Source organism: Euprymna scolopes, chromosome 2, assembly GCF_053919585.1.
Source record: "Euprymna scolopes isolate OS-2025 chromosome 2, ASM5391958v1, whole genome shotgun sequence".
NCBI lineage: Eukaryota > Metazoa > Mollusca > Cephalopoda > Sepiida > Sepiolidae > Euprymna > Euprymna scolopes.
Genome location: NC_136483.1, coordinates 77,005,899 through 77,029,431, shown reverse-complemented (window position 1 = coordinate 77,029,431; position 23,533 = coordinate 77,005,899). Strand labels below are relative to the sequence as shown.

Below are 23,533 nucleotides of genomic sequence, written 5' to 3'. Positions count from 1 at the left end.
TGATGCTTTCCATGATGAGAATTTAGGTGCATGACACACACAAAGTCATATTAGTGGTTTACCGTCACACAACAATGGAGTAGGGTAGTGTTGTTGTTTACTGGTAAAACTGCATCCTGAACTGGTTTGGTTTATGTGTGCAAAAGCTTATATAGGAGAGTTCCAGAATGTTCCCGACTATTTGTTGTATTATTGCACATGAAACGTAACATATGCCTTTATTGCATGTGTGTGAATCATGATGTTGTGTCTTTTTCGTGTCTTTGCATGTACTTCATATGGGTGCACGTTGAAAATGGTAATTGCTATTAGAATGTCTCTGTCGAAGTTTTATTCCTGCTAAATTAAGTGGTCACTACAAACTTAACACTGCTTTTGTTTTAATGTCCAAACATGCTTCAAATAAGTTAAAACGCAAAAATAATCTAGGTAGGTAGAATTTATCTTGTCTTTGGCAACATTTATTTGTTGTGTATTTATTTTTCCCCATCTTTTCTGTTTTGTTGGTTATTTTTAGCACCGAAGTTTACCCTCTGATATCCCAAATCAAAATGCCTAACCTCGTTTCTGCACACACATCCGTTTGCTACATTACCACATTCACTCCAGGGGTTTTCCTACTTAATACAAACCCAAATTTGAAGAAGTTTAATCGAATTATTTACAGTAATAACATTTCATTGGCAAGGGAATGGAGAATAAACAAGGAGCAACAAAAATAGGTCAATTAGACCCTCCCAACCCTGTCTTCATTCAATTGTTGTATGTTTATTTTTTTTCACTTTTTATTTATTTATTTATTTTATTTTATTTTTTTTGGCTATTGTTAAAAATGCCATCGTTTCTTACTCTTACATTCACATAATTAAAATTTTATCAAAATGTTATCTGGATTTCCTCACTTTTAACCCCTTTGCATAAAAATAAATTAAATTAAATAAAGCCCTTTTTACTCAAATCTACGCTCTGCTCTAGCATCAATTCATAACAAAATCTGGACGATATCTCGAACCGGGACAAAATAAGGAGTTACACCGTTTTCCTAAGTTGACGCATTTGGAGAAATTTCTTTGCTCGAAGGAAAGAAAAGCAAATTTATATTTTTTAGGAGAAGAAAAAAAAATAATTGTCATGAAAAAAATGAAATAATTTTAGCGGCGGGGTTTTCCGCTCGTCGACGAAACTTTTATTTCTCGACAAGAAAACGAAATAATGAAATGTTGTCATTATTTTTTGTCGAGGAGGAAAGAAAAGAAGTCGAAACCCCCCCTCAAAATGATTTTCAAATAATGGTCGAAAAAACAAAATAAATTTTCAGAATTGAAACAAAATTTTATATTATATTTTTTTTTAATTTGTCAATCTGAAAATTTTTGACCGGAGTTTTTTTTTTTTAATTGACGAAAGAATTTGACATGTCAAAAAAGGAAGAAAAAGACCAAGACATTTGTGATAATAAAACTGCTTTGCAATTAGCTCAGGTAAAAAAAAAAATACAAATATTTTTTCTTTAAAAATTGATTTTTTTTTTTATGTGTATTAAATCAGATTCCTATTATGCAGATCATTGTGAAAAAAAAAACATCCTTTTGTTTTCAAAATTGTCGTTTTTATTTATGCTGAATTTAAATATATTTAAAAAAAAAAATTTAAATGTTATTTTAAAAATTTGATATGTTAGGTTATTTCTTAGAGGTGCTAATGCACTTATTGATCCACGCTATTTTTTTAATTTATAATTAATTATTTTTTTAATAATTTCAAGTTTAATTAAAGTTTTATGTCTTTTTTAATTATATTGTCAAGTTAAAGTACAGAATAACTACAAAACACCCTCCCCATGTTAAGAATGACTTTCTAAAGAATAACGTTATTTCAGCACAGATCAATAAGTGCACTACTGCACTAGTACATTAGAATAGTGTCGCGACTGAAAATGTTTTTCTTTAGTTTAGGAACACAGATCAACAAGAACCACTTTCGTCTGTTCAAGCTCGGATCAAGTTATAGTGTCAGTTCGGTCAGAAAAAGAGAAGTTCTCCTAGACTTGGCAGTTAAAAAGAAAATTATATTTTATCCACCTTACAAGACCTAAACTCCCCCCCACCCTTAAAAAGTCCACCTCGTGTTGAGGAGGAGAATGACCAGTAAGTATGGACATTACGGGTTTGTATTAGTAAATACAATGTATTACTGTACACAGATTCGAAAAAGTTATCAAAAAAACAAATATATAACAAACAAATGTTATCAAAGGAAAGATAGGTTACTTTTCTACCAAACTGGATATATTTTTCGTGTTTTTATTCAATATAACATGTTTATTCAGCTCGAAAAACAGTGTTTACCGATGTATTGGAAAATTCAAGATGGCGCCTGACTCTCTCTCTTTAACACGGTAAGTTTGGGAAGAGGTGTTATAAATAAAAAACTAGACAAAATACTGTTAAAAACTCTCTCAATATATGTTACCGTGACATAGGTTGACATATATTCGGCGGCTTTTTAACAGTATTTTGTCTAGTTTTTTTTTTATTTATAACGCCTTTTTCCAAACTTGCCGTGTTAAAGAGAGCCAGGCGAGGCGCCATCTTGAATTTTCCAATACATCGGTAAACACTGTTTTTCGAGCTGAATAAACATGTTACATTGAATAAAAACACAAAAAATATATCCAGTTAGGTAGAAAAGTAACTTATTTTGTCTTTGATAACATTTATTTGTTTTTTGACAACTTTTTTCGAATCTGTGTACTAACCCCCTTTAACATTCGAAAATATTTTTGACACTTAAAAAAAAGAAGACATTTATTGGTTAACGTGACTGTCGGAATACTCTGGCCAAATCACCGCTAAAAATAAATCGGCCGCGGTCATCAAACTTAAAACACCGAACTGGAACTCGAAAACAACATTTATTTATCTTATTTTTTTATTTTAGTTCAGATACACGTTTACCAGAAATTAACGTTTATTCCTGCATACAAATATTTCACATCAATTTAAATTTAATGTGTTGTACTGTTGTACTGTTATACTGTTGTGTTAGTGTTGTTTAATGTGTTGTCAGTGTTCTGTTTTTATTTCGTTTCATCTTCAGTGAATTTTATTCGAGTACGTATGGAAAAAAAAAATAAGAATTAATTTTATTTCATTTTAGTAAGAAAGATAGCTAAATAGTAATTTGTTCATACTCAAATAATAACAGGGGAAATGCATCTTTTTTTTTTTTTTTTTTGTAATAATAAAAATAAATTTCGTTTCATTTCGTTTTCAAGTTCCGGTTCGGTGTCTAAGTTTGGACGTGGACGATTTTTTTGCTGTGATTTGGTCAGGGTATTCCGATAGTCACATTTACCCTCCAAAAATTCCTCAAGCACTCAACATTACTTGTTTGTCACCTTAAATAAACGCTTTGAAGTTCAAACCCCAAAAACTTATCCAGATAGGTAGAAGAGTAGCTTATTTTGCCTTTGGTAACATTTATTTGTTATACATTTATTTCTTGACCACTTTTTCGGTTTGTTGTCTATAGGTATAAATACCCCCAGACGACCTCAAAATGCATTGGTTGTGATTATCTTCATCTTCTTATTTTGGCCTTAAGCACAGTTAACAAATGTGTGTATATTTTGACAGATATAGACATTGTATAAAACCGACTTGTTAAACGTGTTTGTGTTGTTGGGGCCCCGTCCTTAGTGTTACTATTTTGGAGTTAAGCCTTCCCTTTCAAGTTTAGGATATCAACTAAAACTCACTTTGAGGTTTCTGATAATGATCAATTGCTGTCATTCACTTAGACTAGTCTCCCAGCATTCTCCTAAACTCATCTCTTGGAATTCTCCTCCAACGTTTCATCTCAACAGTCAGTGTGCATCACATTTACTTTTGACCACAAGTCCAATACATCCACTCTTCTCAGTTTATTATCAGCTTACTTCAACCGAAACTAAATACCTCCTTCGAATTCTTATCTGGATCTTTCCCTTGGCTATTAATGATTAACTGTCCATGGTGGCACTTTGTTTATAGCACAATCTATCCATTCCTTTCATATTGTCATTTACTTCCAAGCTGATATTTTCTGGTAATCTTGACTGTCGAGGGTGGGGGCAGTCTATAGTATCACTCCATCACTTACACTAATACCCTTTGGCAAGATATGAGTCAATATATCCAGGGCTCTACATTGCGAGTGAAACAGTCGCATTTGCGAGTGGATTTTTCAAAGTGGCGACTAGAAATAATGAAACGCTTATCTTTTGACGATTATATTTCTTTCACTGACAATCTTCCAAGGCTCATTACTGTGTGAAAAATCTTTTTAACATTTTTTTTTTTTTTTAATAAAACGAGCAAAGTCAAATTATTTAAATAAAAGGTTTAACAAAACGGTATACTTTTTTTTTTTAACAAAGGTTGTTAAAAAAAAAAAAAAAAAAACACATCCGCAGAAATTCGAATGTTCATACCTTCAAGTATCAACATAAAATTTGTTGTATATTTAGAATTACACTTATTTAAAAAAAAACACACACACACAGAAAAAAATCTTTGATGTACATACTCGGCACAGAATGAAGAGGTCATGTTCAAAAAAAATCATATGGGTTTGGCTAGTAACTTTTCTATTTGGCTAATAAACGAAAATCTTTAGTTGTCAAAGGTCAACTAAAGATAAATTTGTCTGTAGAGTCCTGATATCCTTCCCCCAGTTATGGATTAAATAGTAGTGGAGACTAAACTCTCAAGCCTTGGTTGTGCAACTAGTCTAGATGAAGAAAAACACTGAAATCTGAAATAATTTTTCAGTTTTTCTCTGCTTATCCTAGCATTGCTTCCAGTTGTGTAACACTTCTTGCCACTGTACTTATGCAATGCTGCTTCAAGAGAGGTGCAGAGAAGAATTGTGCTACCTTTGCTTCACTATAAGCACTTCATGCAGACACCATTACAGGGGTATCCACATTCTCTAGACTGAAAAAAGGTTAAATATATAGTGTCCTTTAATTCTTGTATTTCATGAGTGATGTTTCTAACAAAGGATGAAGAATTGTTTTCTTGGTCAGAATCTATCCATCTAACACTTATTGTTTGCTTGTTTTTGACCTTGAAGTAGTATTTTCTTTATTTAGCTCATTACACCAAGTGGTTTCATTCCTTGTCTGAAGCAATTTCCATTATTAAAAAAAAAAAAAAAATACCACCCGTGATCTTTTAGATCAATATTTGTTATATATAATTACATATTTAGAAATTCAAAGTTATAGCAGCTGCTACTCTTGCTTTTAAAACAAACCTTCACACATATTTAGGTAACTGTCTTGTGATGTCATAATAGATGATGTCATAAAAGAGAATGGTATTTTTAAACAATTTTTAAAAACGAAAACAATATTCAATAAAATACAAAAATACAACAAATAAGAGTTAACTAATAAAATGTCCTTTTTCAAAACCAATATATGCAAATATTGGGAAGTTTCAGCGGATGTCCTGCTGGCTTGCCAGGCTGGGAGCAGTCTCAAGGCGTTATGTTATCCGTCTTTTGTGATGTCATCAACTGTGCACAGTGACAAGATAACAAACGAAATCCACAAAGTTTTATAATTAATACATAAATGTAATCTTATAATTATTGGCCTTTGAGCCAAGATCACAGTGTAGTATCTGTTCTGACGCTACACTTCACCTTTTCTGTCCTTGATCAGTGGAGAAATCCTTCATGACAATTTTAATTTTTGTTTCTATCTAGAGTGCCCCTTTCTAAGGAGCTGGATTTTCCCCACATTAAAAAACCAACCTTGTGTCTAACTCTGCCCTCGTGGGGAGGCAAGTAAATAGGAACTTTAAATTTGTAAGCATCACCACTTATCAAGGCCAAGAGGCCACTCGAGGATAAGGGTTAAAGAGTGTACAGTAGAAATTGGACAATATAGTAACCGTTAGTAATGGAGATTTGGTAAATTTGTTAACTTATATGAAACGGCTCATCAAAAACTTGTTTACGTTAGACTTGAAGACAACCATATTGTAGTCAGCTGGAAAGCAGAAAAACAGAAGACAATTCCATAGCTTTGCTCATGGAATCTACGCTTAGGTTTAGGCACAGATAAAGAGTGAGGGAAACTAGTGATAGTGTTTTCTGCTAGACTAGTGTTTCTTGTGAAAGTTTGGTGAAGGGGGGACCATAGAATGGAGCTCAGCCGAGCACCTGCCATGAAAATAACGATAAAGCAGAGACAAACTCGCAACATCTCTTCTGTGAGAAAGAGGTTGCAGGGAAGGCTACGAAGTCTATTTTGAACTCTAATCAAGGCACGAGAAGTCCTTTCTAGCAGCTCCTGCCCAGATGTGGCAACAGTACTCCATCCTTGGACGTACCTGGCTCTTATATAGATAAAGAATTGCATCAGCAGTGAGATATCTACTGGATCGATAGAAGGATCCCACCATTTTTCCAGCAGCCTTGGCAACAGATTTAATGTATGTGTTCCATTTAAGATCAACAGTAACGGTCAAGTCCAGAATCTTGCCAAAATGTTGCAATTGTGATGTTACTACAAGATGTAAGTTGGGGTGTCATAAACTAGAGACTGCTGTATTCTTGTATTAGAGACATGTCTGTGCATCTGCTATTTTAAATCTTTTTAGGCTATTAAATCTATAGATGTGAAATTACAATATTAAGATATTAAATATTCAAAACCATGAAAAGTTTTCTTTCTTTAACCCATGGATTTTTCAAGATAAACTCCTTGAAAATGGTTTGCAAAAAAATTTATTTTCAAATTTATGCTAATCTAAATATTTTTTCTGATTTTTATTTTTGGATGAAAAGAGCTTATCTTTAAAAATCCATGGAATCAAGAATTTTTTAAAATTTATTTTCTGTTTTGAATAATCTACCAGCATCACTGTAAATCCAACCTATAAAAATGTTGCCTCAGTAAGGAAATCGCGTCAAAAGAAACCTGACCAGAGATAAGTTTACAAGTCAATTTCTAAAAGCCGTCCAACACATGCCAGCATGTAAAACGGACGTTAAACCAAATATGATGATGGTTAACATGTTTTCTTGTTATATAATATCTAAAATTGGACCAACTTTTGATCTTTGTCCAGAATTTCTCCTTATATTTAAAAACAAAAATGAAGGAAAATTTGTATGATCAAGTAGTTTTATTTTTAATCATTTTTAAGTGATTAATAGGAATTTGTAGCCATTACAACATAAATTTATAATATAAATCTCAATCGTCAATTGATAAGTATGTATGTATGTATGTCTACCTAAAACTTTCTCAGTGGCATCAGAGTGAGTTAATACTGCTACTGTCTGAAAGGGCGATGTCTCGGTCAAATAATGTAAGAATTAGGAAAAAAAAAAGGTCAATTATTTCCTATAGAAATAGACGTTTGCAATGAGGGAGGGTAGCAAAAAATCGTTTCTTCATGACAATTTAGCTAAACATGCATGTGCGAATAATGTTCTTTCTTGAATTGGTTTAAATAAAAAAAGACGGTATTTCGATGACACCATCATAGGCAGTGTTTATCATGGCAGCATTGTTATCTTAAGGTTGCACGTTCGCGCCGACTTAACGGACATTTTTTTTTTTTTAATTTTAATATTTAAACAGGGTTATTTATGCCATTTTTTTCTGTACGCTTATTTTTATTTTCCCTTTTATTGTTTTGATTTACCCCTCCACACACACCTTACTACACCCGGGGTAACACTGGGTACCCCTGCTAGTCTATAATATAAATCTCAAACGTCTGTTTATGTGTATGTATGTTTGTATGTACTTAAAACTTTTCTACATGGCATCGGACCGGGTCCAGACCAGTACCATCTGAAAGGGCAATGTCTCGGTCAAATAATGTGAGAATTAGAAAAAAAAATGGTCAATTATTTCCTATAGAAATAAACATTTGCAATGAGGGAGGGTAGCAAATAATCATTTATAACGATTTAGACAAGCATGCATGTGCAAATAACGTTTGTTCTTGATTGGTTTAAATAAGAAAAAAAACGACGTTACTTTGCTGGCTACCTTATGGAGCGGTGGTTATCGAGGCCGTGTCATAAGCTTCAGGTTTCACATTCGCGTCCACGTAATGTACTTTTTTTTTTTCTGATTTTTTAAAAAAAAAGTTTTAACATTTAAACAGTTATCTATGCCATTTTTTTCATTCACTTCTTCTTTATTTTCCCTTTTATTTTTCCATCGCGTTCACACTCATATTACAGACTTCTTTTTTTTTTCTTTTTTTTTTTAAAGTTTTTAACATTTAAACAGGATTATTTGTGTGTGTGTGTTTTTTTGTCCCCCCCCCCCCGTTCATTTTTCTTTTATTTTTCCATCAGGTAGGCATGCTCTTTGTTTATGCCCGGCCCTTGCTCAATATCCTTACTACACCACCTTTCCACACCTGGGCAACGCCAGGTACACCTGCTAGTCTACTATAAAAAAAGCAGTATGTGTTTGTATGTCTGCCAAAAACTTTCGATAGACACGTTGGACCGTGACAAAATATGTATCATTTTAAAGGTCGATGTCCCGGACGACAAATATCGAAAAATTAGTTGCAAACATTAATTCTTTCACTGTCAACTGGGCCAATTCTTACAAGAAGGGGTCACTTTTTTCGTCAACATTTTTGCAAGTCATTCAATCCTCACATCAACGACATTGCATAAAAGACATTATTTCGACTGCCCCGTGATGTCACAATCACAGTGGGGGCATCGATAAGACACTTGCTTTTTTCCAACTCTTTTTCCTCCTGCACGTTACATATTTGAGCCTGCCTACTACTCCCAATTTTTTATTTTTTTTTTTTATTTGCTCAACCAACACCCTTACACACACCTAGGCAACGCCAGGCACCCAGGTTAGTCTACCATAAATTATAGTTGAGTTATCTCCCTTTATTTCTTGCCATCTTGGATACTCATAAAATTGGATTTTCTTATTTAAAAATAAAACTATTTGATCAATTTACATGATTTTTGGAATATGATATTTTAATTTCATCATGAGTATGTATTTCATGCAGATTTTTCTTTTTGTTTTTTAATGTAGTGGGAATTTCAGACAAGGACCCAACTTTTCCTTTTCTTTTTACTGTGATTTTCATTATTTGTTTCTGTTTCCAGGATGCAGTGGATGAATTGTATCACTTCCGTGACCATTACTTTGAGCATTTTAGCCTTGACCAAGCGGCACACAAAGATGAGAATGTGGAAAAGAAAATGAATGAATGTCTTGACACACTAACTTCTCTAAAAGGTGAGACGAATTTTAGAATTTAATAAGACATTTCATTAAGTTGATACTGTTGCTTATTGCTGTTGAGCGAATTGGATTTTTGCATGGAGCCCATTTAAATTGCGCCTCACAATTGTCTTGTCTGCATGAAGTCCTTCTCATTGTAGCAATACACATGGCCGATAAAACACTTTGGATAATCACAGATTTTGAGGGGTTTCTGCTAAAACAGTCATATTTTAAAAACCAAAGCACTTTAAGTCTTCAAAATACCACCATTTTGTTCAGAAATGAATATACTTTCAAATGAATTAGTAAAGAATAACATACATTATATATTTTTAGAGTTTTAAGCAAATAAAGTGATAAAAATGTGAACATCATAAAATGGCATTTTGTAATCTCCCCCCCCCCCCGATTTGTAAACACTTGTACCGGGTTTCTGTTAAGAATTTTTTAATGAAATTTGGAAATTAGCCAAAAGATATGTGATTTTTAATAATTTCGAGTGTCCAAAATTCATTTGACCACTGGGTTTTTTTTTTTTTTTGTTGTGTTAAAAAAAAAGATTTTAAGATGGCGAGTATGGAAAATTTTGGAAAAAATTTTCTTTGGACACTCACTATTAAATAAAACAATCTTTTTACTATGTTTATTCGTTAAAAAGATAATTCAACAGTGTTTTCTCTAGTGGTACGTAGCAATTTAAAAACATAATATCCGAAAAAATCGTTATGAATTTGAATCAAGACTTCTGTAGTATTAGTGATAGCAGCAGCAACGATAGCATGGCATAAACAGACGTTTTGTTTTTGTTCACTTTTATTCCAGATCGATTTTTTTTTTTTTTAATTGAAAATCTGGTTATCTTATCAAGCTCTTTCTATATATACCAATATTGAAATATTTTAAGCTATTTCAATTTTTTCATGTGTTGTGCTACTCATTGGTCTTAGCTATTCATTATACCTAGAAGATTGCAATTTTTAATCCTGACACCTAGAGCAGCAAGGCCCAGCAGTTGCATACAAAGTCAGGGAAAGTTTGACAGAGAACACACAAAGGAATGGTGATTGTACGTGTATAGGAGCAAAGTTATTATCCTCAATTCATAGATTTGCAGTTCCGAACCTAACGTTTGTCGCGGTTTCAACAAAAAGAAAAACACTTTTTCGCTTAATCAACTATTAATACTACCTTTCTTAAACAGCACAGACTGCTTATTGAAACTACTAGTACTACTCTTTCTTTCTAACAACATAATACTGCTTGCTGGAACTATTAATACTAACCTTTTCCTTCTAACAGTATGGCGCCTTTATCATGTGATTAGTCATAAATCAAACATCCATAACGATAACACAATGTTATCGCAGACCTTTTATTTTTATGCATACAATTCCATTGCAGCATGTCGTAACAATTGGAAGAGGACAGCACACATTATTCCTTAATCGACAGCTTAAAATGGATAATAGAAAAATTATAAAAATGCTATGAGCGACAAATTTCGCATAAATATATCCACACACACATCAATTTTGACTGCAAACAGACAGATGTGAATTTCGAAGATTGAACATCATGTCACTTAAGATATAGTCGTAAAACAAAAGCACAATGATGGCAACATTTATCCAATAAACCAAAAATCGATGTATGTCTACAACTACGTTCACACACTGCGTTTATAAAGACACACCCACAACAATCCCGGCAGTTCATCTCTAAGCAGCAGCTGCCGCCTCCGATAGTGGTCAACCTCTCCAACTGATAGCTATTCCAATACAGAAAGTTTTCTTAATCATCTTTCTCCACAAAACTACTATATATTTTGTGTAATCAACTCTTCAATCCTGTAGTTTCCAGCACCTTCCTGCAGTTTCCAGTGATGACAGTAAAGCTACTCCAACTCAAAAACAAGCAGTAGTCCAGCTTTAACTCAAGCCTTACAACTTTTTTTATTTATCTTTTGGTAAATAAACCTGGACGGTATTTTTATCATTCACAATACAATTGTATTTTGTCCTCCTCTTTGCCATTGTCGTTTACCTTTTTTGTTGCCTGTGTCACCTTTAAGTTGGGGTTGATTGTTACCAATGGTCGGCCCTGCAACAAATGGTAACCTCTCGACGTGAACCTAAGACATGGGCAAAGAGGGGTCGGCAAAGATGATGAAAAGGCCTATATCATCCTTGGACACAGGCCGCAACTGTTCAAAGTAAATGACATCTCACCCAGACTTGACCAACTATGACTATCAAACATCTATAGAAACACAGCCCAAAAACAAAAGTAAAGACTCCCGGGCAAATCTGGGTGAATATAACTACTAATTCATATATATATATATATATATATATATATATATATATATATATATATATATATATATATATATATATATATAATATATATATATATATATAATGTACATACTAGCAGATGTACCCGGTGTTGCCTAGTATTAAACGTAACGTTAAAATATTTTTAAAAAAATGAAGTAAAAAAAGAAAGAAACTGAGACATGTGCATGTGAGTATTATGTTTTTTCTAAACAGTTCAATTCTTGTAAGTTTAAAAAAAAATACTCAAGCTGAAATCGAAATCAAAGTCTAAAGACAATGAATCAAGTACGATAACCATTAGGTCAGCTTGCCACGATCTTTAAAAAGTGTTTTCAAACTTATTCTTAACATAAGTTGTCATGTGAACAATTCACGTATTTGCAGTTATGAAACAGTTGAAAAACAGATAAAAATCTGATGACCCCCCCCCCTCTCCAAGTACCAATTTTTCAATTTTAACCCCTTAGTAGTCCTTTTTTCTGGATAAAAACTGATTAAAGTTTACCACATGTCTGGATACCCAATATACCAAATTTCAAATCTGTAAATCAAATATCCACTGAGTATATAGGTTGAGAATTGTCCTCTCTCTCTCTCACACACACACACATTCTCACTTTTATATATAGATAGATGTTCATTTAATATATACTGTACATAAATATTGGGTTCCTTTTATTTAGTTTAGAATCACAGAACAGCTATAACGATTTACTTTTTACTCTCAAACTTTAATTTACAGCAGGAATTGCTTTCTAAATGACAATTTAAAAGGCCTCGAAATCATTTTAGAATTTCCAACATTCATGTCCTTAGCAGACATTTAAATAAAATAAAGAAATAGATAAGAAAATGGCAGACGTCTGATCAAAATTGTTAATTAGAAAATATTTTCTATTAAAAAAAAATAATTTTGGTTAATAAAAAAAAAAAAAAATTGAAACAAAAGTAAAACGCCTAACCTGACCAACACCAGGTAGGTTACAGTTGGTTTGTAATGAGTTTACTTCATACTACATAAATGTTCACATTGACACACTGGACTCCCATTAGATCACTAATGTTTAGCAATGTTGAGCTTGGTCAGTACTAAATGAGTGACCATTTGGAAATATCAAGTGCTGTATGTGCTATTTGCTTATCTTAACATTGTTTCCAGTAATCTTGGATTTCTACTTGCCACTGGAATCAAGCAGTGCCGATACAGGGGATTGTGCAACCCTTGCTTCAGTTACAGGTGTAGCTACCCTTACTACTTCTATCTATTGTCTCTTAAGACTAAACAAATTATGAATGAATGAACATGTTGCTAACATATATCCCAAGTAAAAAAAAGGAAGGAATATTAAAGATATGCAATAGGTTAAAAGATTGCACCATTTATTGTCAAGAGATAAACATCTCTTACAGCCAGAATGAACTTATCCAAAAGAACTATAAATAGTATGTACTTAAGAACAGAATTAGACACAAGGTCGTTTTTTTGATGTGATGAAAATTCAGATCCCCAAAAAGAATCACTATGGATGGAGGACAAAAATTAAAATTGTCTCAGCCTATAAAAATTTGGTACTTGTACAGTTTAATCAAGGCATTAAAAAATGAAAATATCGAAAAAAAAATGTTATATTGTACGTATCCGTTTTGGACTGAAGATCTCCGAAAAAAAATTTCACTTAATTTGATCGAGTAGTTTTTTTTTTTTTTATTCAGCGGAAAAACATGTTTTTATGAGAGTGCGTTGAAGTCAGCCTTTATGGAATTTATCGAACACGCCACAGGAGATAACTCTAGTTAAAACGCCGACACCCCTCCCCATCTTTAATACTAGCTTTTCTTGTTAAAAATCGAACCCTTTGCTCGGTATCATAACAAATTGTTTTTTTTGCTGTAAAAAAACAAAAAATACTACTTGATGAAATTAAGTGAAATTTTTTTTTTGGAGAACTTCATTCCATAACGAATACATACAATTTAAACTTTTTTTTTTCGATATTTTCATGTTTTAATGTCTTGATTAAACTGTACAAGTACCAAAATTTCTCCTTCACTGACTGAAAGCAGAAAAGATTAAGTGCAATATATTAGTCAATAAGTAAGAATAAAAATTATAGTGTATATGTTCGTTTAAAAATAAAAAAATATGGTTGATTTCCAACATTGGATTCTGAGCGTATTTATTACTGTTTAACTATTAAACTATTTTTAGGCAACTTCAGTAGCTGGAGGAGAGAGGGGATCAAAAGGTCATAATATGGCCATGTCCATATTGTTTAATGATAAATATAAGGAGTTTAAGAAGTTGCAAGATTAAGATTAAAACAAAAACTGAATGAGGTTTAATCTTATGGATTAATACAACCTAATGACTAATCTTCTTGGTGGAAAGAACCCCTCCCCCAATCAGATTTAAGAAATTCTAATCAAAATAAAAGAAGTGAAAAAAAGTTTTACAAGAGTTTTATTTCAGAAATTTATACAATTTAAGACAATTATTATATAAAGTGTGAAAGATCAGGAGATATCAGATTAAATCTTAATCAAAATTGCACATAAAATATTGACAACATTCCTTAGCTTTTTGGATAGGAGCAAAATGTAATACATGTCATCTTTTTCTGTCTTCACAGTGAAGGAGAAATCTTTCTAGATTGAGATTTTAATTTTTGTTCCAATCCTTTTCGGGAGCTGAATTTTCTTCACATTAAAAACCGACTTTGTCGAACTCTGCAACCATGAGGGGAGCAAGTAAATGAGGACAAGGCTTCACCTGAAAACATTTCTAATCTCAAGTGTTATCTTAAGGAACAATAAAATATGCAATAAAATTCCAAGTAATTTTACTATTTTTTTAATTTAAAGTTATGCAGATACAGTAATTACTATTTTTAAAAATATTTTTAATATTTTTTTACATAAAATTACTTTAATATTTTCTTGTAGCATTTTGAAAATTTTGGAGCAAATCTCAAACCAAATTTATGTTTTTCAAAAAAGTTAGGCAAAATTTCTTTTTTGAAGTCCAAATTTACATTAATATGGAAATCCTGTTGGTGACTAATTATAAATTAATAAACATTGATAAAAAGTTTATGGTGATTTTTTTTTTTTTTTTTTTTTTTTGTACATTTTGATATTTTTTTCATAACTATTTGAATCTTTTTTGTTGGAGATTTTATTTTTTTAATGACTTTGATTTTTTTTTAATTATTTGATTTTTAATGATTGCTTCTTTTAATCACTTTGATTTTTTAGTAACTGATTTTTAACCGCTTTGAGTTTTTAATAACTGATTTTTTAATGGCTTTAATTTTTTAATGACTTTTTAATGATTTTTTAAAAAAAATAATTTGATTTGTTGTGACTTTAGCTATTTTGTACAAATTTTTTTAAAAATGATTTACCCCTATTGTCTGTTAACTTTTCATTTTGATTGGAGTGTATTAAAAAGTAATTTTTCAATTAAATCAAATCATTAAACTGATAGCCTTTCTTCATTTTTTTTTTTCTTCATAATTTACAAAATTCAAAGAAGTCTGTCATTATCTTTTGTTTTGCTAATCTCCTGTATCATGGTTTCTTCTTTTTTTTTTTTTTTCAGATGACATTCCTGGCAAAGCTGCATACTTGATGCTTCGTGGTCGGGCGTTGAATGTTTTGCCTGTCTACAACAAGGAATCTGAAAGTTTGCTTTCCAAAGCCGTCAAGTTGGATCCGAAATTGGTTGACGCTTGGAATCATCTTGGAGAATGTTATTGGAAGAACAAAGATGTTGCCTCAGCCAAAAACTGTTTCACTGGAGCCTTGAATCATGTGAGCCCCTTTCTCTTTCCGTGGTGTGTATGTGTGTGGAGCGGACCTCTTCTACAAAACAGGGTTGTGATCAAAAAAAGAAAAATAGGAAGCAGATGAGGCTCTCAATTGATTTTTCAGGCTTCCATAGAAAGATTAAGAAGAAATTTAATTTCAGCTATTTTTAAATAGCATAAATATGCAGTTCTTGTCTAGAATTCACCGTATATTAAAAACCAGAAATAAAGAAAAATTTGTATGATGTATATACTCAAAACGAAACAAAAATATCATATTCCAAAAGTCACTCAAATTGATTAAGTAATTTTATTTTTAAATAAAGAAAATCAAATTTTATAAGTATCCTAAGAGCAGTCTGCCATTTTGAAAACAATCTAAAAGGGAGAAAACTAAACCAATTCAAATTTGCAAGATTTATGTTGTAATGCCTACGAATTCCGAACTTGCAAGATTTATGTTGTAATGATAGGATGAATTCCCATTAATTGCTTAAAAATGATTTTCTTTCTAAAAATAAAACTTCTTTTGTAATTTTTGGAATACAATATTTTCGTTTCATAACAGGTATGTACATCACACAGATTTTTCTTTATTTTTATTTTTTAATACAGGGGGAATTCATATACTTATATACAGATGTTTCTGCCTTATTAAAATCATCTCTGTGTATTTTCATAAAATGTGCAGTTTTATATTGTTCCAAGTTAGTGCAAACATTAAGATTCAAAAATACAAAAAACATGAACCGCCCCCTTAAGTAAACACTTCATCAAATCTCCACACTAACGTACTGTACTTGCAATAACCCTTATCCATGAGTGGCTCCGGGCCTTGATAAGTGGTGACCACCATGTAAATAAAAAAAAAAAAATTTAAAAAAAAAAAAAAACATCCTAAATTTTACTTTGTGATCCAAATACATTGAAATTGTTTATTTTCCTAATATTACGTTGTGATTTGGTTTTCAAGCGCACTTGATGCATATTTTATTTTATTCAAATTAAAACAACGTTTCTATATGAATTCTCATTCTTGACGTTATTCTTGCGTTGCCTATATAACCACTAGATACAACGCGTGGCTCTTTACAAACAGACTTCTTTCGCCAACTTTACAACATGGCAAGGAAGAAGAAAAGGAAAAAAAAAAGAAGCAATACACTGAAGATGGAGTATACCTCTGAAATATATTTGATAAATTTCAAACAAGTAAAATATTTATTTTCCTTATATTACGTTGTGATTTGGCTTTCAAGCGCATTTATTGAAATTGTTATTTTTAATAACTAAATGTACCTTTTCTGCAATATTTTGTCAGGTAATCGAAACCTGAATATCTGGAAAGAAGTACTGTTAAGTAACATATCTTAAATTTGGGTGCAAGTTCATAACACCTCCCCTCTCAGTCATGAAAAAAACAAAAATAAAGAAAAATCTTTGTGTACAGAACTGTGACAGGAATAAAATATTATACACCAAAAATCACATAATTGATCAAGTAGTTTTATTCTTTTTACAAAAAAAGAAAATCAAATTTTATGGCAAAATGATGATCTCTCAGCACCATTTTGCAAATAGTTTGAAGGACAAAGGAGATAATTACAACTTTAGTGAGATTTTAAAAAGCCATTCTTAACATGGGGAGGGAATCATTGGAAAAACTCAGATTCATCTAAAGTCAACTTTGTACGTCTTTTCATTACTTAAAAATTATTTTTCTTGATTTTCTTGATCAGTATACAATATTTTCTTTCTGTTGCAAGATTTTTTCTTTATTTTTGTTTTTTCTTAGACGGTGGGGGGAATTATGGACTGGTGCCTAAATTTGCTATCAAAACTTAAACTTTATCATTTTCTTATTATTTTTGAGAATTTTTGTGGCTGTTTAATAAATTTAAAATAAATAGAAATTTCTGAAATTGCCCATTTCTTCAAATAGCCATAAAATTTGTTTGGAGAAAACAATCGAGCTGAAATTTTTAGCCCATAGATACAAATAGGCGGTGAAAATTTGAAAATAAATAAAACATGCCTGTTAAATTTAAATGGAATGCTGGAATGAGCCAATATGCCTGCTATTTTTAGATCTGTCTGTACAACACTGGAAAAGGCTCTGTCCATCAGTCTTTTTGTTCAGAATAGGATTTTCATTAGAAAATGCATAGAATGACTGGATGCAGCCTAGGAATATTCATTTCTCATTTTTAAGTTGATAAAACTCTGCAAAAAATTTTTTTTTTATTATTGATTTTTCTTTCTTTTTTTTTAAATTTTAGTTTTGTTGCTTTATTTTTCCAGTCAAAGAACAAAGTTTCTCTACGTAATTTATCAATGGTCCTTCGTCAGCTACCAACCAAAGATGCTATTGAAAAGGCAGAGGTTGTAAAAGAGAGTGTGGAAAAAGCGAAAGAGGCTGTGCAAATGGACATTGCAGACGGAAATTCTTGGGGTTTGTTTTTGCTTACTCAGATAATATTTTCATTTTTCTTCAACTTTCATATTTTCTCATCTTAAATTTCGACAGATTTGCATTTGTTGTGGAAAGAGCAAAACTAATTTTCTAAACATGGGCTAAAGTTTTTTTAACTGTAAAATCTGAACGTTTTTTTTTATATTTTTAATTTTAAAAAAATTCTTATATAGTAAGATTTAAAATATGATATAGGAAAATCTGAAATTTTATATACTAAAATCTGGATTTTTTTTTTTTTTATACTATAAAATCAGAATACTTTTTATATATAGTAAAATCTGAATATTTTTTTATGTTAAAATCCAAATTTTATTTTATGTTAAAATCTGAAATAAATTTGAATAAATTATTTTTCTTTTTTTCAGCAATTTTGGGCAATGCTTATCTATCATTATTTTTTGCTGCTGGTCAGAACCCCCGCGCCTTGAAACAAGCAATGAGTGCCTACACATTAGCTGTAAGTCAGTCTAATCAATTTTTTATAAATATTGATAACACCTCCTTCTCCTTTCAAATTAAAATCACACTTGCAAAATAAGTTGACTGTCATCCCACAAAATAAAAGCCATACTTTCTTAGAATAAACTGCTTCTTGGAGAATGAAGGATTTATTCAGCCACGCACACTGACAGTAAGTTCTAATTAATTTTTTTTAGCTCTGAACAAAGCATATTACCACTTAGACATTGTGTGTGTGTGTGTGTGTGTGTGTGTCCTCACACACACACACACACACGTTACTATTTGAGACCATGTTCAGGGTAGATAAGTGAGATGTTGTTTTACATTACATTTAAACTTCTGCATGCCAGTACAGTCAGGAAGCAGATAACTGAGAGAATTCCAAAGTTTAGCAGTCCGAGGGAAGAAGATATTAGAGTAGATAACTATAACACCTTTATATATACTTTTTTAACATGATATGAAAATGATTTAAATTGTCAAATACTTGTATATATAATCAGCTCTATCTCACTAAATATTGAGTTACGAGTGTTTGCAAATTGATTGATCTTTGTCGTTAACTCAAAGATTATTTTTTTTTTATCTAATTTGAAATATGTAAGAAAGAAATAAGGAAAAATTTGTGATGCAAAATAAAATTGAATAATTTATAATATTTAATCATCCATCCAAAATTCAATCAAAGAATTATAATAATGAAAATCCTTAACCCATACATTTTCAAAGGTATGCTCTTTTTATCAAAGGATAAGCAATAGTAAAAAATGCATCACTGGTTAGCATAAATTTGAAAATATGTAAAAAAAAAAAAATATATATATATATATATACAAATAAACAAAAGTTTATATTTCAAATTTCAAGATGTTGACCATCTTACCATTTATTTAAGTATGTTGTAAGTAAACGGTAAGATGGTCAACATTTTGAAATTTCGAATATAGACTTTTGCCATTTATTTGTATTTGCTCTGTAAGAACATTAAGCTTCATAAACTAAATATGAATAAAAGGTGAAATATAATTGAATATACATATTTCTCCATAAACATAAAAATATATATATATACTAGACTGGATGCCCGGCTTTGCTTGGGTTTTTGGAGGTGTGTTGAGCAATAAAAAAACAAGTGTTAGTAGGTAGGCAGGTTCGAACCCATACCACGAAGGAGGAAAAGAATGTGAAAAAAAACGTGACGTCTTTACTGTTGTGTCCATTGCCAAACCGTAAGTTACGGACGTTTAAATTAAGGCTAGTCAATCGAAAAGAGGGGATGACTTTCAAAAATATCGGCAAAAAATCGACCCCTCCCTGTAGAAAAGTGCCTCGTTGAGGGTATAGAAATTATTGTTTTTAGCCAATTCTCCGATATTTGTTGTACGAAGGGTTGAGTTTCAAAACGATCCCAACCTTGTGCGAATCCGTCACCTCTGTCGAAAATTTTAGGCAAACATACATACATACATTTAAACAAACAGGTGAGATTTATATTATAGAAGACTAGCAAGGGGTACCCGCTGTTGCCTGGGCGTTTGTAGGTGTGTGTGTGTTAGGGGGGGGGTAAATCAGAATGAAAAGGAAACTTAACGATAGCGATTTTAAAAATGGAAAAAAAAAGGGGGGGGGGCAAGTAGGCTCGAACCCGGAGCCTTGAGGCCAATATGCTGAGCCTGAACACCTGTGCTACGGCGACAGTGGCAATGTAAGAACGATTAAAAAGTGAGTCAAGTCGAAGAGGTTTGATTGACAGGTGGCCACTTAATGAGGTCATTGCGGGAGCGTTACGACGACATAAGCAATAGCTATTCAGCAGTGAATAATTTTAGTGCGGGACAGTTTTTTTTGGGTGGGGGGTAGGGCTTCCCCATTTATTATTAGGGGAGGAGTAATAAAGCAATTGTCTGATATGACGGCGAAGCCGACATTGACTAATCGAATCAAGTTTCACTTTTTTTCTTTTTTTTTTATATCGAAAAACGAAAGCAAAACGTGACAATCCAAAAATGTGGGATATCTAATATTTCAAAGTCGGGCAAATTAAATAAATATTTAGGCAACCCCCGTTAACTCGTAGATATGATATATCTGTGATATAAAAAGTTTTAAGAATGAGAGAGCCGAGCGAGCAGCCCCCCGGAAAAATGCCTTTTGCGGACATACACAAAAAGTGCACATACATACATACACAAACACACACACACACACACACACATTTTTGCTTTTATATTTATAGATGATACACACACACATATCTATATATATAATATCTATATATATAGACTATGGCAGGAAAACAATTATGTGAATTAGGCTTTTTTCAATAAAAATGAGGTTTCGGAAAATGTTAACCATTTTCAGATTTGTAAAAGCCACAAGAAAAAAAAATGTCATTATTATTTTACAGGCGTAAAATTCAAGTAAGATTAGTGAAAAAGAAAGAAGAAAAATATAAATAAAAATCAATGCATATTTAGGAGCGGTATTATGAAAAACAAAATAACAACAGTAACAAAAAAAAAAAGAAAGCACTCGTAAATATGGATAATTATGAAGACCTTCAGTTTGACAACTTCTTAATGTTAACATTTTTTTCACCTTTATTAATACTATCCCGGTATTAATGTTTTTAAAATTATTTTTGTTTCTCTCATTCTTAGTGAGTTAATAATAGCTGTTTTTCTGTTGCTTTCCACATACACATGTTTATATGTAATTTAACTACTTGGGACAATGATTTTGAATATGAATGCATAACAACATACTTATTCAGATAGCTCAATAATGCAACACTAGAGCTATAATTTTTTTTCTATAAAGATACCACGCTAATAGGAGTAGACACCCAATTATTTACTAATTTTCAGAAACTTTCTACCTATTTCTATTAATGTGGTACTTTTAAAGGAAATACACACACACACACACACATAAATATATGGTATTTACTTGCTTCCCCACAAAAGCAAAATGTGACACAATGTCATCAAGCAAAAAAAAAAAAAAAGAAAGAAAGAGAAAACACGCTGTAATGGTTGTGTGCACATGTGCTGTAAAGTGTGAATTGTTGTACAAACAATTCCATAACAGCATCGGTCTGACTTGTCGCTAAGCAACGATCTGGAAAAATGGAGGTCATTTTCATTTGCATACGTACAATACATAGCAAATATCAGTTGCTGATACTTGTTGGAAACATTTCGATGCCAAAATCTAGCCTACACCACTGCCAGACACACCAAGTACCTTTGTGTGAAATTTCATAAAAATCGGTCCAGCCGTTTTTGAGTCTATAACGAACGAACTCACACACACAAAGTTGCATTTATATAATAGTATATATATACAAAATTTTTTTGCAAAAAATAAAAGGCATTTTCAATAGAATAACAGATCAAAAACCTCAATCAATTAACTAGTAATCTGCAAAGCCTCTCTCTCTCTCTCTCTCTCTCTCTATATATATATATATATATATATATATATATATATATATATATATATATATATACACACACACACATTTTATTTGTTTTTACATAAGCAGTAATATGTTGCTACACAGTCATGAGCATGTTTCAGTCATCTATCTTTTAGTAACTAGAGACCTGTATTGCCTGAAGAGGTTTCTAGTTACTATTACTGCTTATGTAAAACCAAATAAAAAGTACACCTTGTCTTACTTCGGTATTGAGCATTCTTGTATTAACCTTGTTAAACTTCATTGGTTACTTTACCTCTGGAAAAATTTGTTATATTTATATATATTGTTAATGTATTAAAATCAAGTTTCAAAAAGAAAAATTTGTATAAATCATGTTTACACGTGATTCGGAATATTTACTCATGATTGTTCGAAGGCTGAGGGATTGTTATTACTTTTCTCAACAAGTATACTCATCGTTATCCAAATGTTAGATTAAGTAAAAAAAAATTATGTTAACATTTATTAACATTTGATTAAGCAAAGTACATGCTGATGAAAATGTTTGTTTTTGTGATGAATTTTTACAGAAGAGAATTCCATCAGTAGAATCTCTAATTGTAAACAGAAATTCAAAATCAGTCCAGTGAAATTGTTAGGTTTAATGTTTTCAAGATGGCTGCCCATGGTGATATTTCTTAATTTTTTTTTTTTTTTTTTTTTTTTTTTATCTTTTTCACATTTTAAATTTAAAAAAATTTGTTTCAATTGAATGAGATTGTTGATTAATATAAGAGATGTTTCAAAATGAATCAGTCTGATTGGGTTTAAACTCTACATAACTGAATCCATTGATCGCCCCTCCCCCCCCCCCCAAGGATGGTAAAAATGGTGCTTGTATGTGCATGCATGAATAGATTACTAGTTTTTGTTTCTGATGAATCTCCATTTGAAATTTAAAGATTGCTGAAAAAAAAGAACCAATTTTCGCCTCCCCTAAATTTGGATATCTTTTTTTTTATTTTATTTTATCTGATTTGTATCTTTATTTTGGCAGGAAAAAGACCCTGTATCTCGAAACAATTCCGATCTTCATTTCAATAAAGCGATTGTAAGTAACTCTTTCTCTCTCATTTTCCTTTCAATCCCTTCCTCTTTCCCTTTTTGTATATGTAGTCTAATAACTGTACATCATCATCATCGGCGGTCACTCGTGTCCGAGTAAGACTGTCCTCCGTTGTGGCTTCTAATAACTGTACATACAGTCACAGTGAAGGCTGGTGTGGTTCATCTGTGACAAAAAATTCTTCACCAACCCCTCCTCCTCTTTTTCCTCCTCATACACAGGCATTTTTTGTCATATGATGCTTGCAAGGTATCTTTTCCAAGAAGCTTCTCTTGCCATTTCTTCTTACTCTGTGAATAAACGTTTGAAGATACATCTTGTCACTGGTTTATGATGTTCCATATGTACAACGAATCATACTTATGTGACACTTACAAAATCTGTGAAATTTAAAAAAAAAAAAAATCAAGCGAACATAATATAAATACACTACGTATGCTTTTGCCATATCTGAATATAATTTAAAATTTGTAAACAGAAAAGTACAAAATTGTAAACAATTTGTAGTTACAGACTTGCAAGACTACTCAGTGTTGCCTGGAATCCTAATTTCTGTAAATTATGTATGTTACAAAAAAAAAGTAAAATGAAAGAATCTACTTAATATT

The 23,533-nt window shown here is 31.6% G+C and overlaps 1 protein-coding gene across 1 annotated transcript in view; it reads left to right on the top strand.

Moving 5' to 3' along the window:
* The first annotated feature begins 1,023 nt into the window (after positions 1–1,023).
* The window catches only part of LOC145292688 (tetratricopeptide repeat protein 5-like), a 37,871-nt gene continuing 15,361 nt past the window's right edge, over positions 1,024–23,533 (top strand). Inside the window, exons 1-6 of the mRNA XM_080138746.1 lie at positions 1,024–1,481; positions 9,169–9,301; positions 15,230–15,441; positions 17,739–17,889; positions 18,279–18,370; positions 22,857–22,910. Coding sequence (XP_079994872.1) covers positions 1,416–1,481; positions 9,169–9,301; positions 15,230–15,441; positions 17,739–17,889; positions 18,279–18,370; positions 22,857–22,910 — 708 coding nt within the window. The 5' untranslated portion in view covers positions 1,024–1,415. The remainder of the gene's footprint in view (positions 1,482–9,168; positions 9,302–15,229; positions 15,442–17,738; positions 17,890–18,278; positions 18,371–22,856; positions 22,911–23,533) is intronic.